This window comes from Rhinolophus ferrumequinum, chromosome 13 (genome assembly GCF_004115265.2).
Source record: "Rhinolophus ferrumequinum isolate MPI-CBG mRhiFer1 chromosome 13, mRhiFer1_v1.p, whole genome shotgun sequence".
In the NCBI taxonomy this organism is placed as follows: Eukaryota; Metazoa; Chordata; class Mammalia; order Chiroptera; family Rhinolophidae; genus Rhinolophus; species Rhinolophus ferrumequinum.
In genome coordinates this window covers 45,351,445-45,368,436 of record NC_046296.1, presented here as the reverse complement: position 1 = coordinate 45,368,436, position 16,992 = coordinate 45,351,445, and the positions used below count along the sequence as shown (strand labels likewise).

Genomic DNA, 16,992 nt, shown 5'->3' with positions numbered 1-16,992 from the left:
ATGAATGTGAGGAGCATAGCTTTAGAAGATAAATTCCTTCCTGATACAATCACAGTATATACTGGGGGCGCCAAAAAAATGTATACACATGACTTGTATTCATCTTTTGTTACCTGTATATATCGAGTATTACAATTTTAACAGTTTTTTCCTTTCTTAAAATGTGTGTACATTTTTTTGGCACGCTCTATATAGTTATTCAGTGAGGGGCTCGACTACCATCAATTCTAATATGGTTCTCTTTTCAGTTAAGTAAACTCATCAGTCTAAATAATTTAACATGGAAATTTTAATGGCCTGTGGTAATTGAAAAAAAATAACGGTAGGTGGCACTCTTGCCCTTTCCAGAATTTTTAATGAAGCTTTCCAAGGCACAAACACCAGAGCTGATAATGTAAAGACTAAGTACTCTCAAGAAAGGAAAATTGGAGGAAAGATTCACTGGGTCCAGTTCTTGATTCAGGTCTTCAAAAGGTGACCTGGGCCTTCAAAAGTGGGTGTCCACAGATGTCACCTCTACTAAGAAATAACTTACGTCTAAGAAAATAGGGTTATTCCAAAGATAGAACAATTTGTTCTAATAGCAAATAAGTGTTAATCTAGCTGAATCACTAGGTCAAGAATATAAACAGCCAATATAGGTCAACAAAATTAAAATGATATTCTCAGCTGACTAACTCTAAAAAGGGTACTTAAAAAGTAATTAATGACTGAAGTGATAGAACTCTAGATTTAAACTTAAAACCTGAAAGCACAACTAATCTATTTTTACCCACATGGGCCCTAGTTTTTAGAAGAGGTCCAGATCCTTTCATTGTCAAGGCCAGGTTGCAAACAGCAATGAGAGAAGACGATTTGTTTATTTAGACCATTAGTAGTATTTAGCATACTGTGTTGTACTAATAGATGGTCAATAATTATTTGTTGAAAAAAATAAATGACAAGGATCAATTTGTCATTGATCTATCAGCCAGATAGCTTATATAAGGAAGGTGTAAGAAATCTAGCCTCAAAGATCAGGAAGAAAGCAATAAATTAAATATATATACACCGATATACATACATTTAAATTTTTTATTATTTATAGTTTACCAAGTACTTTTTTAAGCAATTATCTCATTTAGAGCTCATATCTGACTGCACACCACAACCACAAGTGAGAAAGGCAAAATAGATAAACCCCTCATTTTATAGATAAGAAAATAGCTGAGTGGCCTTAAGTGGTTGTCCAAACCTACTTCTCCTACTATCCAAAACCAGGCCTCCTACTATCACAAACTTGAATAAACAAAAGAACACCAAGGTACAAGTTTTAGGACAGAGCACTCCCACATTATAATTTAAGGCAAGCCACAGAGCTAGCTGATCTGAAGGGCTATAATGCGATGATATAAACACAAAGACATGGCTTCTGCTTGCCTTAAGAGAACGGCAGTTCTGCCACCTTGTAAGATCAGAGAAAAAGAGGTAGAACAAAATGGAAAAACGAGACTTTGAGAGTCCCCAATCACATCATTTAATTGACAGTGACAGATATCCCAGCTCTACAATAAACAGAAGCCAGGCTGAAAGTACTCTCCTTTTATCTCCTAATATCCCAAACTTCTTTCCACTCTGATAGCTAGATATCTCAAATTGAGCAAGGATGGGAATGGGAACTTAACAGAGACTGGTCATATGTTCCAGAAATTACTGGAAAGCATTACAAAACTTCCAAAACACTGTGACAGTATCACTTATAATCCACCACCAAGAAGAAACATTTCTTAATGTCAGGAAGAGCACATACTTTTTTTTACATTTGCAAATATACTTCTGGATACATCATCACCAGCTGGGCCTAACCATCATACTTCAATAATTCATTTTTCATCCAGAAGTATTAACCACAGATAATCTCAGAAAAAAGAAAGTAAAGAAATTTAAAAAATGAAATGTGTTTTAATTCAGTCAGATTATCAACATTATACAGAAAAGAAATGGCCTACCCTGAAAAGAGTAGAACTTCATTGAACACCAGACACAATTAGATAAGGTATAAAACAAGTGGAAAACAGAAAGGATTTTACCCTTTTCTAAATGAAACAGGTGTTATAAGTCCTTAGTTTATTATAAAAACATCACTTAGGTTTCCAAAGTTAAATATGAATTGATTCTTAATTCTTACTATAATTAATTCTTATAAATTAATATTTAACTCTACCTCCATTAATTCAAATAATCAAGTACTCATTGTCATACACATCAAGTAGAAAACTAATTACTTGGATTTTTTTGTTTGTTTTGTTGGTTGGTTGGTTGGTTGGTTTAGCCAAAAACAAAGATATATTCTACCCCTTACTGTATCTGGCAACCACATGACTAAATTCAATTGAGGATAACATGCAATAATACCTTTTCCTTTTTTAAAAAAAGCATTAGATGCTATGATGAAAAACCAAAGGAACTGGCTATTGGTTTATTGCTTCCTTGGTAAGCATTCAAAGTACAAAATTTCACATTGTGAGCCAGAACAACAAGCATGAAATATAAATGACCAATAAGAAATGTAAATAGCTCTAATTTTATCCTTTTCTTCCTTCAATCAAAAGCCATTTTGAGAAAGAACGGAGGTATTAGGTTTATCTGAACTGATCATGCCAGTCATCTCGTTATCTCACCTGGACGGAGCTGGTCATAGTGCTGAGAGCAAACACTGTTGCACAGTCTTTGATAGTTGACTGGCTATCAAAGGCACCCTGGGTATCCATTAGCAGCACAGCCACCTAGGAATAAAAGTTTAAAATACTTAGTAAAATATTCTCCAATAGTGACTAAAAACATCAAATGTAAAATGATAAATGTCAAAATTAGTAATTAAGTCATGAAAAGTACTCTAAGTGCAATATCTCAAACATTTTGACATAATAATCTATATACCGTGTTTCCTCAAAAATAAGACCTAGCCGAACCATCAGCTCTAATGCATCTTTTGGAGCAAAAATTAATATAAGATCCAGTATTATTTTAATATAATACCAGGTATAATATAATATAACATAATATAATATAATATAATACCAGGTCTTATATTAATTTTTGCTCCAAAAGACGCATTAGAGCTGATGGTCTGGCTGGGTCTTATTTTCAAGGAAACATGGTATGTTAAAGTTATCAGACATTAATAGTTCTATGTTGTTTTGATCTTTAACATCAGAAAATAGCTCAAGAACAAATACGGGAGAAAAACACAGTAAAAAAAGTACAAAGAGAATTTTACTTTTGTTCCATTAGGTCTGTCGATCACAAACACTTCATTCCAGACTTGTATGCCTGTGGTTTCTCTTTCACAACCGCCTCGCCATGTAAAGCCAGTCAATGGTTCATTGTTTCCACCAATCCAACCTTGAGAATCCTGTTAAAGTCAAGCATGAAAGTAAAATAAAACACAAATAATTAAAAACAACAAACAATGTAAGAAATCACCCACTCTTCATTTTACAGATGAGGAAGGTTAAGTGGAGAGAGATAAAATACACTAACATTACACAATTACACAAACAGTTCTAAATCCCATCAGAGGTGGTTTGTCTTAGATGTACTCTCTGCTACGGACCTGAACCTTCTCTATTCTGCTCATATTTTCACTCTGTGTACTTCTAGATATGCTTCCACTTTTCCCCATTTTGGAAAAATTTCCTGTTTTAAAATCATAAAAAATAGATACCATCTATTTTGACATCTCTTATACAGATAAGCAAAACTAAGTTCCAAACAGAATGGCTGTCAAAAACAGCACTGCTCTTTTAGAATATCTTATACTAAAATGTGTTCCCACTGTCTTAATTTTTTAAAAAAATATCGACTTTAAAATAACCACAAGACTTGTCGGGAATCTGATTCAAACCATCCAACTGTAAAAAAAGTATTTTGCAAAACCAAAAGGGAAATCTGAACCCAGAGTGGGTATATGAGATGCTGTTAAATCAGGATCAAGTTGATCGTTGGTGTGATAACGGTATTGCGGTTGTGTTAAAAATAATAATGAGTCCTTATCTGTTAAATACGCAAGTATTTATGGTGAAAAGATATGCCTGGCATTTGCTTAAAAATACTCCAAATATATGGTGATGGAAGGAGAACTGACTCTGGGTAGTGAGCACACAATGTGATATATAGATGATGTATTACAGAATTGTACACCTGAAATCTATGTAATTTTACTAACCACTGTCACCCCAATAAACTTTAATTAAAAAAATAAACTCCAGTGTGGGGGATGAGGGAGAATAAAAGAGCAATGAGGAAAACAGATGAAACAAGATGTTGACAGGTACACTGCGGTTCATTATACTATGCTATTTTGAGGTATGTTTAAAATTTTCCATAATTAAATGTTTTAACTAAAACCACAAGGCTAAATTGCTACAATTAAATGTTATTAAATAACATAAAAGTACATATACCATAAGGTAATATATCTAGAAAATTAAATCTGGGATAAAATAAATGAGCAACTGACAAACATCAAGATCCCTATACTTCAGTACGCTTAAAGCCCACATGCCCTTTACTCAAAGTATTTCATAGGAAAAATTCCTATGTTTCAGAAAGACTTCTAATAAGCTTGGATGTATAGTCCAAAACAGGTAACAAAGCTCAAATCAGGGGTGGAGGAAAGATGTTAGGGTAGGCGCAGTGAGAGATGAAACAATTTATGAAAAGAAGGTATAAGGGAGGGAAAGGTGTGGCCCAGACCATCACCTAATGTGAAGATCAGCTTTACACTTCAAACCATCTATTATAATTATTGTTCCACAGAACTCCCATCCCCAGGAGGTTACCAGTCCTATCAATTACAACATTCTCTTGGAAGCGCTTCTACGGAGGCCCTCATCTCTCTATTGGTCACAGGCTGACACATGGCACAACTCCAGTCACACTACATACTATGCACTTGTGCGTCAGTAGGCACCCTTCACAGGGTCTAGAAAATCAGTGGTACCTAGATAAGCCCAATGGTGGTCCTGCCTCTGAACTGTATTTCGGATGCGCCACATAGATCCCTCTAAACCTCCCTTCCCATAGTCACTTAATTTTCTCAACCAGAAATGGAATCATGCCACTGTCATGCCAAAAAGTCACCCGTGGCTCCCTATAACCTGTAGGACCATCTGAAGAGCCGCTGCATATAATCGACCTTTAATTTACTTTTCCTGTCTCTGCTCCTGATATTCTCTGTCAGTCTCCCCCGTCACCACCACACAACTTCCTGTTTCTCCATACCCAAAAGTCACTACTGCTCTATACATATGTTGTTCAGCATATCAGTATCTATACCTTCGTTCCACCTGTTCTCTGCACAGACTGAGCCAGCAGTCAAGAAACTCCAACTTTTCTGAACTCTTAAAGCATATCACTGACCCCGCAGGTGGCTATCTCTATATAGCTTTGTACTGCAGTTGTGTGAGTCTTCAGCGCACCAGCTGCAAACTCCATCTTTGTTTACCAAATTGCTCCACGAAAGTGCCTTGCTCTCGCATGTGACAATTCATTCCCCAACAATGTCAGAGTTGTATTTAATGAACTAATTATTTGTAAAGGGTCCAACCTACACAAATAATTTTTTAAAACCTACCCTGTTAATCTGTTTTTAGTCTACATTTTACTTATGTTGTTTCTCTATCTCTTCAGTTCCATGAAGAATTGTTTTATTTTTTACTCAGAAAACAGACTAGTGCCTGGCTTGTAGTAGGCAGTCACAATATTTATTCATTAAATTAATACCTTTAAATTTCATTATTAGCTTTTTTTTTTTTTTGATTGCCACTTTTTTTTTTAACAGGACTTTATTGGGAAACAAGTGTGTACTTCCAGGACTTTTTTCCAAGTCAAGTTGTTGTCCTTTCAGTCTTAGTTGTGGAGGGCGCAGCTCAGCTCCAGGTCCAGTTGCCCATTGTTCGTTTCAGGGGGCGCAGCCCACCATCATCCCTTGTGGGAGTCAAACTGGCAACCTTGTGGTTGAGAGAACGCGCTCCAACCAACTGAGCCATCCGGGAGCTCAGCGGCAGCTCAGCTCAAGGTGCCGTGTGTTCAATCTTAGTTGCAGGGGGTGCTGCCCACCATCCCTTGCGGGACTCGAGGAATTGAACTGGCAACCTTGTGGTTGAGAGCCCACTGGTTCATGTGGGAATCGAACTGGCAGCTTTCGGAGTTAGAAGCATGGAACTCCAACCGCCTGAGCCACCGGGCCGGCCCTAAATTTCATTATTAAGCTTCACTGTGTTCCCTTTTGAGCATGGGTAAGAGATACGGAAACAATACGATCCTTTTTATTATTCCTAGAAATAACACAATTACACGGACAGAAAAAATAAATTTTTTAAAGTATAGATTACTGAAATCATAGGCTAGCATGTTTGTTAATCTTACCCTCTCCAAAAGAAACTTTAAAAAAAAATGGTATCTCATTAAAAAAAAAAAAATCTATAGATCATCTCTTCTTATTTACCCTGTAAGGGAAATGTTTAAAAAACACTAAATTGATTAGTCAATAAAAGGATGAAAAGGTAAATCAGAGAAACTAGCTAATCAAAACTAGTAAGTTTTGATATTTCAAAACTTGAAGAAGTCTGCTATTTCTCTAACAATGAATACTAATTAACTTTTATAAAATACATTCACATTCATTCAACAAATATTTATTGAAGCCCTACCATGTGCCAGCTACTGTTCTAGGTTCTAAGGACATAGCAGAGAACAAGAACAAACATTCCTGGGCAGCAGGATGGCTCAGTTGGTTAGAGTGCGAGCTCTTAACAATAGGGCTGCTGGTTCAATTCCCACATGGGATGATGGGCTGCGCCCCCTGCAACTAACAATTGAAAACGGCGACTGGACTTGGAGTTGATCTGTGCCCTCCACAGCTAGACTGAAGAACAACTACTTGACTTGCAGCTGATGGGCCCTGGAGAAACACACTGCTCCCCAATATTCCCCAATAAAAAAATTTTAAAAAAGAATGAACATTCTTGCCACATTCTTGCCCTCAAAGAGCATTCTAGGGAATTCTAGAAGCAGCCTCACTGTAACAGATACTGTTTACTGTCATAAGTTACTAAAAGCAAACCTAGAACTTGAAAAACAGTAATCTGGTATTATTGTGGGGACCAAAAAAGGCCTTAAAAGGTGAAATTCCAAAAATAACCTTATTTCTCCAGTAAAATAAAAAGGGAAAGAGAAGACTGTTATAGAATAAATTTCAATTACAAAGGCAACCGATAATACCTAAAATTTAAATGTAGCCAAATACTATAGTAAATAAACATAAGCTTACTAATGTAATACAACTGCCAACAATAAATAACCCCTATCTACTCTAAATAATAAGAAATTCTTATTTCACCAAAGGAAAGATAACATTCCCTAGAAACAAAGTGAAACAAGAGCTAGGTACACTTTAAACACAGAGCTGGTGGTCCAGCCGGGTCTCATCTCCATGTATCAAAGCACACGGAGCTCCCCGCTTATAGGCCTCCTGACTCCAACAACGGGCAGGCTAGAAAAATAAAGGCCCATCCAGAAGCCATAACAACTCATCACGGCTAGGAGGAAAGAAACAAAAAGTATGAAATTAAAGATCCAAGCAACACTATAATAAAAGAGAGCATTCATAGTTGTGAGGCATTCCCCACAAAAATACCACAGATGAAGAAATTCAGCCTGTATAAAACTAGTACCTAATTCAGGAGGTAGATTATTAACACTCAATACCCAAATTCATGGATAGAATGAGTGGTATACACATTCTGACCACCAAGCAAAATGCAGTGTTTTCATCTGAATATGTATATACTCTGCAAGTCCTAGAACAAATTAAGAAACATTAGACTCTTAAAAACAGTTTGAAACTGCCTAACATCTTACAAATCCCGTTCAACTCTTCCCTTTTGAGACTAGACAAATAGATGCCTAACATGACTAACTTACCAAGCCACAAGCTCAGACAAAGGACAACTCTATTAACTAAGATACACACTAAAAAAGAATAATTTTTTTAACGGTTCTGTTTAAAAGGTGTCCTTGACTTGAAGACATTACTAAGTCAAATGAGCCAGACACAAAATAACACCTATTGCATGATTCTATTTACATGAGGTACCTAAAGTAGTCGAACTCATAGAGACTGAGGGAATGGGGGAGGTGGGGAGTTTAACGGGTACAGACTTTCAGTTTGGAAAGACGGAAACGTTCTGGAATACACTGGGGAAGATGGCCGCACAATAATATGAATACACTTAATGCCACTAAACTATATCCCTAAAAACGGATAAAATCATAAGTTTTGTTATGCATTTTTTAACCACAATTTTTTTCAAAAAGTGTAGTTGAGTGCTACCAGAACAAAAAGGGGAAATACCTCCAGTGATTTAAATAAAGATTTGACATGGAGATTTGACTTGATAGTCTTCTACTGGACACTACAGCTTCAATTATCCCAGGTCAAAATCCAACAATCACTCCCTTCCTCACAAGAAAAAAGCTGACTGAAAATGAATGACTTCTCTTTCTTAGTTCAGAGACTGAGGTCACAGCACAAATTGTCACCCCCAAAATCTGGAGACATGGATGAATACAAAGAATAACAAGTTGGGGCGGACGGGTGGCTTAGTTGGTTAGAGCGCAAGCTCTAGGCAACGGGGCTGCCGGTTCAATTCCCACATGGGCCAGCGAGCCGCGCCCTCCGCAACTAAGACTGAAAGGACAACTTGACTCGGAATAAGTCCCGGAAGCACAAACTGTTCCCTAATAAAAGTCCTGTTCCCCTTCCCCAATAAATTCTTTAAAAAAAAAAAAAAAAAGTTTAATAAAAAAGAAGAATCACAAGCTGAGGTCGTTTACCAGTAACAAGCTGCTAGACCAACTGGTAAGAACACTTAAATGGTAAACTGGACAAACTGCTGGAAGCTGAGAGAAGACTAGTGTGACAGTTAAGAACTCCTGGAGGCTCAATCTTAGAAAGCCCCTACTTTCCTGGGTTTTACCTCTAAATGCTCCCTAAAGTTCTCAAGGTAAAGATATGAGAAAACTTCTCTCAGAACTTCTCTCATTCCCTTCTCTCAGGTAGGGAATGGGCAACAAAAACCATTTTTAAATACAACCAGGAGAGGAAAAGAACCACTTTGAATTATATACACCCAGAGCAGTCCCCATAACAAAGGCCTTCCCTCCAAGGCAAACTACCTTTCCAGAGCTTTATCTGACCCTCGGGAAGGGCACTTCACCAACTGGAATCCCCTCTAGCCTTCCTGTCTCTGTAAGGCGGAGGGGGGTGGGGAGTTAAGAAACACTTCTGAAGATCATTGCCTGGGGACTTAGAACCACTTTAAAAACTGCGATTTAACCATAAAATGACATAATGCTTCCTTTTCCCCACATCTGACCACCACACGAATAGGGATCCAATAGGGATCCAATATGACGATGATGGATTACAACTGGGAAAGCTGCAAGACATAGGTGCTATTTAAGAAGTTCTTAAGGAAACCCAAAGATAATGGGGAATGAGAGGAAACTGAAGTCTCTGGGACCTACAGCTACAGAAAACATTAAACGCAACTCATCTCCTCCCTAGAGTAATATAAAATCTCACACTAAAAGTCTAATTCTTCAGTTCCTATTAACTGATAGTTTGTGTCCGGCTTTCAACAACAACAAAATGACAAGCCATGCCAAGAAGCAGAAAAAAACACACTGATGAGACAAAGCAAGCATCAGAAGCAGACTCAGATGAGATGCAAATTTTGGAATATAAGATAGTAATTTTAATATAACTAGGAATAATATGCTAAGGGCTCTAATGAAAAAAGTAGACAATATGCAAAAACAGGTAATGCAAACAGATGGAAACTCTAAAAAATAATCAAAAGAAAATGCTAGATTTCAAAAACACAGTAATACAAATTAAAAATGCCTTTGATGCACTTACCCACAGACTGGACACACCCAAGAAAGAAACAGTGAACTTGAGGATATGTCAATGAAAACTTCCCCAAATAAAATGCATTAAGAAAGAAGGATAAGAATAACAGAATAGACCATCCAAGAACTGTGGAACAATTACAAAAGGCATCTATAGGTGTAATGGAAATATCAGGAGAAAAGAGAAGGGAATAAAAGAAACATCAGAAGTGATAATGGCTGAGAATTTTCTAAAATTAATGACAGATACCAAACAACAGATCCAAGGTCAGAGAATACCAAAAGGACAAATACCAGAAAATCTACACCAGGCATTATCAGTATAGCTGCAAAATTAACAAAGACAAAAAGGAAATCCTGAAAGAGGACAGAGACAAAAAACACTTCACCTATAGAAGAACAAAGATAAGAATTACTTTGGACTTCTCACCAGAAACCACGCAAACAGGAAGAAAGTGGAGTGAAATATTTAAAGTGCTGAAAGGAAAAAAGCCACCAACCTAAAATTCTGTATCCTGTGAAGTTATCCTACAAACGTGAAGAAGAAAAAAAGACTTCCTCACACAAAAACTGAGGGAGACAGTCACCAGTACACCTGCCTTGCAAGAAATGTTAAAAGTTCTTCAAAGAGAAAGAAAATAATACAAGTTCAGAAACTCAAGACATACATATATAGAGTGTCAGAGAAGGACTAGAAGGTAAAATAAAACCTTTTATTCAACTGTGTGTTCAAAGTACTAATAGCAATAATGTACTGGGTGATTATGGTATATAGATAGGGGAAATGAAACGACAGCAGTGTTGCAAGGGACAGGAAGGATGCCCCGGGAACACTCCATCACAAGGTACCTGTACTAGTATTTTAGAATAGTATTATTCTAAGGTAAACTTAGATTAGTTGTAACTGTATGTTGCAAACCCCAGGACCACTAAAAACAATTTTTAAAGAAGTATAATGGATATAGTCAGAGATGATAGAAGATGAAATCATGTAAAATGCTGAATTAAAGCTATAGATGGCAAAAAAAGAGAACAAGATAAAAAAAAAAGAAACAAAGAACAGGTACAACAAATAAAGTAGATGCAAATGTGGGAGATATTAATCCAACTATATCAATAATCAATTTAGATGTGCATGATCTAAATAAACCAATTAAAAGACAGAAACTGTCACGTAGATTACAAAAAAAAAAGACCCAACTATTTGTTGTCCACAAAAAAAAGTTTAAATAAAGACACATGGGTCAAAGAATAGTCTCAATAGAAATTTTTAAGTATTTTTGAATAAAAGAAAACAAAAATACAACTTATGAAAATGGGTGAAATGCAATAAAAACAGTGCTTAGAGGAGAATAGCATTGGGTGCGCACAGCAGGAAAGAAGGAAGGTCTAAAACCAGTCATCTAAATTTCCACCTTAGCAAACTAGAAATGAACAGCAATATAACTTAAAGCAAGCAGAACTAGAGCAGAAACAAATAAGACTGAAAAGAAGAAAACAGAACATCAATAGGGGGGAAAAAATCAATGAAACCAAAAGCTGGTCCTCTGAAAAGATCAATGAAACTAATTTGAGAGAGAAAAGATGAATTAATAATATTGGAAATCAAAGAGGAGACAAAACTACCAATTCCATGGACACCAAAAAGATAGTAAAGAAATATTAAGAACAACTCTATGCCCACAATTTTGATAACTTAGTTGGACTGGACCAATTCTTTGAAAGACACAAACTAGCAAACACAAATCCCAAAAAAGGAGATCATCTAAACAGGCTATATCTACTAAAGAAATTTAATCAATAATTAATAACCTTCTAAAAAAGACTGAATCAAGCCCAGAGTTTCACCAGTGAATTCTACCAAACACTTAAGGAAGAAATAACACCATTTCTCTATAAGCTCTTCCAGGAAGTAGAAGCAGAGGGACTTCCTAACTCACTCTATGGTATTATCTGAATAACAAAATCAGCTAAAGATATTACAGGTAAGAAAAACTACAGACCAACTTCTCATGAACACAGGTGCAAAAATATTAGCAAATTAAAATCAGCAATGTATAAAAAGAATTATACACCACAACTAATTGGGATTTATTCCAGGATGCAAGGCTGACAATATTTTTTTAAAAAATGAATAACATAATCCATCACATCAACAGGCTAAAGAAAAATCACATGATCATACCAAAAGATGCAAAAAAAAATTTGACAAAATCCAACATCAATTCACAATTTAAAAACAAACAACAAAAAAAACCTCCCAGTACACTAGAAATAGAGAAGAACTTCCTGGCTTCCTGAATTTGATTTTAAAATATCTACCAAAACTTCTACAGCTAACATCATACATAGTGGTGAAAACCCTGATGCTTTCTCCCCTAAAAATCAGGAAAAAGAATGTCTGCTCTTATCACTCAACACTGTGTACTAGAGACACCAGGACAACTAGCCAAGAAAAAGAGAGAAAAGGTACTCAGACTGGAAAAGAAGTAAAACTATCACCCTTTGCAGATGACATGATTCTGTATATAGAAAACTCTAAATAATCCATTAAAAAGCTACTGAAACTAATAAATGAGTTGAACAGGCTGCAGGACACAAGATCAATATACAAAAATCAATTGTATTTCTGCAAATTTCCAATGAACAATCTGAAAATGAAATTAAGAAAACTTCGTTTATAATATCATTAAAAAAATAAATTTAACAAAAGTGTAAAACATTATGCAAACTACAAAACATTTGAGAGAAATTAAAAGATATAAGTAAATGGGGAAAAACCCCATGTTCCTGGATTGGAATATTTAACATTAAGATGGCAATACTCCTCAAATGAACTTTCAGATTCAACCCAATCACCAACAAAATCCCAGTTAACCTCCCATAGAAACTGACAAGCCAAATCTAAAATTCCTATGAAATTTCAAGAATCTAGAACAGACAATCTTGAAATAAGAGGGCTCTCACTTCCTGATTTGAAAACTAGCAACAAAGCAACAGTCATCAAAACAGTCTGGTACTAGCTTAAGAATAGACATATAGATCACTGAAACAGAACTGCGAGTCGAGAAGTAAATGCATACATCTATGACCAGCTAATTTTCAACAAGGGAGCCAAGACCATTCAATGGGGAAAGAATAGTCTTCCCAACAAATGGTCTGGGACATTTGGATAGGCACGTACAAAAGAATGAAGCTAGACCCTTACTTACTTCATACAATTATTATATATACATCATGTATTATTATATATGTATTCATGTATTATTATATACAATTAGTGAATATATTATAAATTATATTAATATAATTATAGCATTATTCATAAGCTGAAAAGTGGAACAACCCAAATGTCCATTAACCAATGAACAAATAAAATCTGGAATGTTATTGTCCTAAAAAGGAATGAGGTACTGATAATGCTACAATATATATGACCCTTTAAAATATGCTAAGTGAAAGAAGCCTGTCACAAAAGACCACATATTATATCATCTCCTATCTTCTTCAGCTAGCGTTCCACCTTTGTAGGTATATAGGTTAATGAAATAAATCCAAAACTATCCCATTGTTATTTCTCCTTTTTTTATCTCCTAGGAAAAGCATGACCCACCACTAAATTAGTAGAGGCACGTTATTCCCAAAAACCAGACGCTGTTTTATACAATTTTCAATTAAGAAAACAATACTACTTATATCTGGAATTCTATATGGAAACCTTATGAATGAAAAGTAATGAAGGCATTTCAACTTACGCGTATAGGCCTCTAACTAGGTGTGTAACCTCACGCAGGCCCTCATAACCTTTCTGTGGCTTCAGTGTCTCCCCCAGAGAGAGGGACTCTGTTAGCTCAGAAACTGCAAATACGTGACACATGTGTGGGCTGCCACTCCCCCTCTGAACAGCCACTACTAATTGATCGCAGATGGAATCAGAAATGGCACCAGGGGTAGAACTTATCTGTCACTACTAGACGTGATCTAAGCTTTCTTCTTCTTCTAACATTCTACTGTCTGTAACCTACTTGGAATCAAATACATTTGCAGTGAACAGCTCAAAACAGATAGATACAATATACGCAAGCTAACTTAAGGAGTTAGAACCTCAAAATGCAGGAATTCTTTACCATCTTTAAAGGTACAATATTCTTTTAAAAGAATTTGCCACTATTTATACATTTCTCTACTTCAGATGTAAAACTCTGGGGAGAAAAAAATCAAGCCCAAATGGAAAAACTTTAAAATACTATTATCTTTCTCAATTTCCTATATATGTACAATAGTGTTCTTTAATATGAACTGCATTCTTGATATACAAGCATAATTAAACATGCCTGAAAAGATCCCTATGAAAATAATTTTTTTGAAAAGCTTCCTGGAAAACCAACTGGGAATGTTTACTTTATTACTTAACTCAAGGCAGATGCATACGCAGTTACAGGTTTACGTAGAACTCATAGAGGTGAACACCCTGACAGATGTTTAGACAATGACATAATTCTGTCAAAGTGTTATTTCTAGCATCTTCACGTGGCTTCTAAAAGTCAAACGCCCCCTGGAAAGCCCTTCCCACTAAGTGCTCCATTCCAAATTTCCAGTTCCTTCTTGGTCCCTATCAAACTCCCACTCCTTCAGACTTTCGAACTGTTAGAAAAACATTCAGATTCAAGTGGAAAAAAAAATGTGCTTTTTTTTTTTTCAGGGAAAAAAAGTCAGTCAGAGAGGAGGAAGGGCCTAACAATTGTCTGCTACCATTAAAAAGTGATAATGTGTCGAGAGAGGAACATTCATTGGCCAAAATAGAAAATAAGTGTTTACTACAGGCCAACTATTGTGATAGGTGCAGGAGAGATGGTAATCAAGATAAGGCCTACTCCCCACAGAGGTTAAACTAGCCAGAAAAAATAAGCAACTAAAGGAGCATCAAAAAAAAAAAAAAAAAAAAGAGTAGTATCAATGAAACACGAGCGGTACCATGAGAGCAGGGAGGACATGACATAGTCTTAGACATCAGGGAAGACCTCCTGTGTAAAGATAAGCCAAAGTACAGCAACATCTGAGAAATAACATGACACACTTGAGGAATTACAAAAACTATAGTATAACTGACAAACAAAGGCAAGAAATGAGGCAAAGAGAACATGGAAGGCCGAGGAAGCCACTGTAAGGAACTGGACTTTATCTCTGAAAATAAGAGTCACGGAAGGTGACTTAATTGAGGAGCATAGGTGTAATTTTGCAAAAGTCTCTATCAGTCTACTTCACCTATTGTAAAGGGGAAGGTGTGAGGAAATAACAGAAAGGGAGAGACGAACCGTACTTCAGAGACTTTAGAGAACACTCAGACATCTTGGATGAGAGCTACAATGCCTGGGACACAGATGCTCCATCACGTGCACTGACAGGTACTATACGCAAAAAGGAATTACGGAAATGAAGAATCAAGAGCTCAAACAAATACACTACTGTCTTAACTGAGAACTATCAAGAACTATATTTTTATAAAATTAAAGATAGAGCTCTTACTGCTTTTTGTCTATTTTTTTAAATAAGATTAGTTGGTTGGTGGTTTCGTGTTTCTAACTGGGTTCAATTTAAAAGACACTATTCACCTTGTTATACATATATCTAAGCATGAAGTCCAGCAGAAATGATTTCCCTTTACGAAAAGCTCCTGCCACGGATACCACTACAATGTTAAGGTCACGAATGTGCTCCTGTAGCAATATCTGCTCCAAAGCTTCTTCATCAAGCTCAAAGTTATGGTCATCTTCATGAGCAAGAACAATCTGTACTGGACATGGTTTCTTCATAACCTCATTAGAGTTTACGAGTTCATCATCTTCATAATTCTCATCTAGAATTAAAAAAAGAAACGTATTTTAATTCCTGCATTACAAACTTATCCTAAAGGGTCACATCTAAAAATAAATTTCAAATAGCTTCCCACACCACCTCTCCACCCGCCTTATGATCACTTGAAAACTGTTACAAGTGATGTTCAAGTACATGTTAGATTTCTCATTCTCTCTATAATAGGATCAAGAACACTGGTAGGATTTCCCACAATATATATACAGATAAGCAGCAACACTAAGTATGGCCTGTATTTCAGTGAAGTCTTTGAGAGCTAAATGTGAACAGTAGCTGTTCCTGAGAACTGCATTATTCTACAACAACTTTTGCTGCTATATGCACACAAAAACTAGTTGGAGGTGGGGGAGGAGGATCAATTTCACCTAACAATTCATATTCCAATTTCCCTTGTAGGCATCACTTAGAAATTACTCCAAGTTACAAAGATTAGAACACATATGAAACGTCAACATTATTTTTCATTCTGAAACTTAAAGGGCTAAGCTAAGGTCCTAGAAGTCTCCAAAAATGACACTTCTGATAAAGCTAATGAGTCCCTAATTAATAAGAGTAACCCAATAGTACAACTTCCCATTTTAAAGCAAAGCACAAGATTAATGACTGTTTCAGTGGAAGACACAAGAATGGTCTGTGAGGCGCAGAGTTATAACTTTGGTTAAAGTTTCATGTGCCTCTGGGGCTCTTTTTAATCAAACACCTCAGCCACCATTTCAAAATTACATAGCTCCCAAAACAGCTACATAAACGCTTCCTTTGTTCACCCAGCACACCAGATAACATTTGCAGAACTTTACTGTTCAGTGATGAAGAAGTAACTATAGAATGTGTAACAGCCGAGACAAATTTTTAAAGCTGAAGTTTCTGTTCTTTTTTTTTTAAAAAAAAAATCTAATAGCTAGTTTTAGAGGCTATGTAGCATGTCTGGCTTTTTTCCTTTCTTGATCCCATGTAGCAAGAAGTAATTCCTGGGGGACTTCTCGTCTCCCACATTTTTAGTATTTATCAACATTTTAAAGAGACTCCCCTTGAGCCTGTCTACTAAGTGTCAGTTTCCAATCTAAGAAACATACAGTACCCACAGTGTTCAATGCAATGGGAGTCCCTCCTCTCCAGGGAGACAGCAGGTCCACTGAACAGTAGGTGGTACATTAGTCA

At 36.2% G+C, this 16,992-nt stretch overlaps 1 protein-coding gene across 3 annotated transcripts in view; it reads right to left on the bottom strand.

The window, feature by feature from the left end:
- Window positions 1-16,992, bottom strand: part of ATL2 (atlastin GTPase 2) — an 83,219-nt gene that overhangs the window by 12,814 nt on the left and 53,413 nt on the right. For all 3 annotated transcript variants that reach the window (XM_033124712.1, XM_033124710.1, XM_033124711.1), the window contains exons 2-4: window positions 15,573-15,817; window positions 3,260-3,394; window positions 2,661-2,765 (exon numbers count right to left, since the gene is read on the bottom strand). In XM_033124712.1, the coding sequence (XP_032980603.1) occupies window positions 2,661-2,765; window positions 3,260-3,394; window positions 15,573-15,817 (485 nt within the window). The remainder of the gene's footprint in view (window positions 1-2,660; window positions 2,766-3,259; window positions 3,395-15,572; window positions 15,818-16,992) is intronic.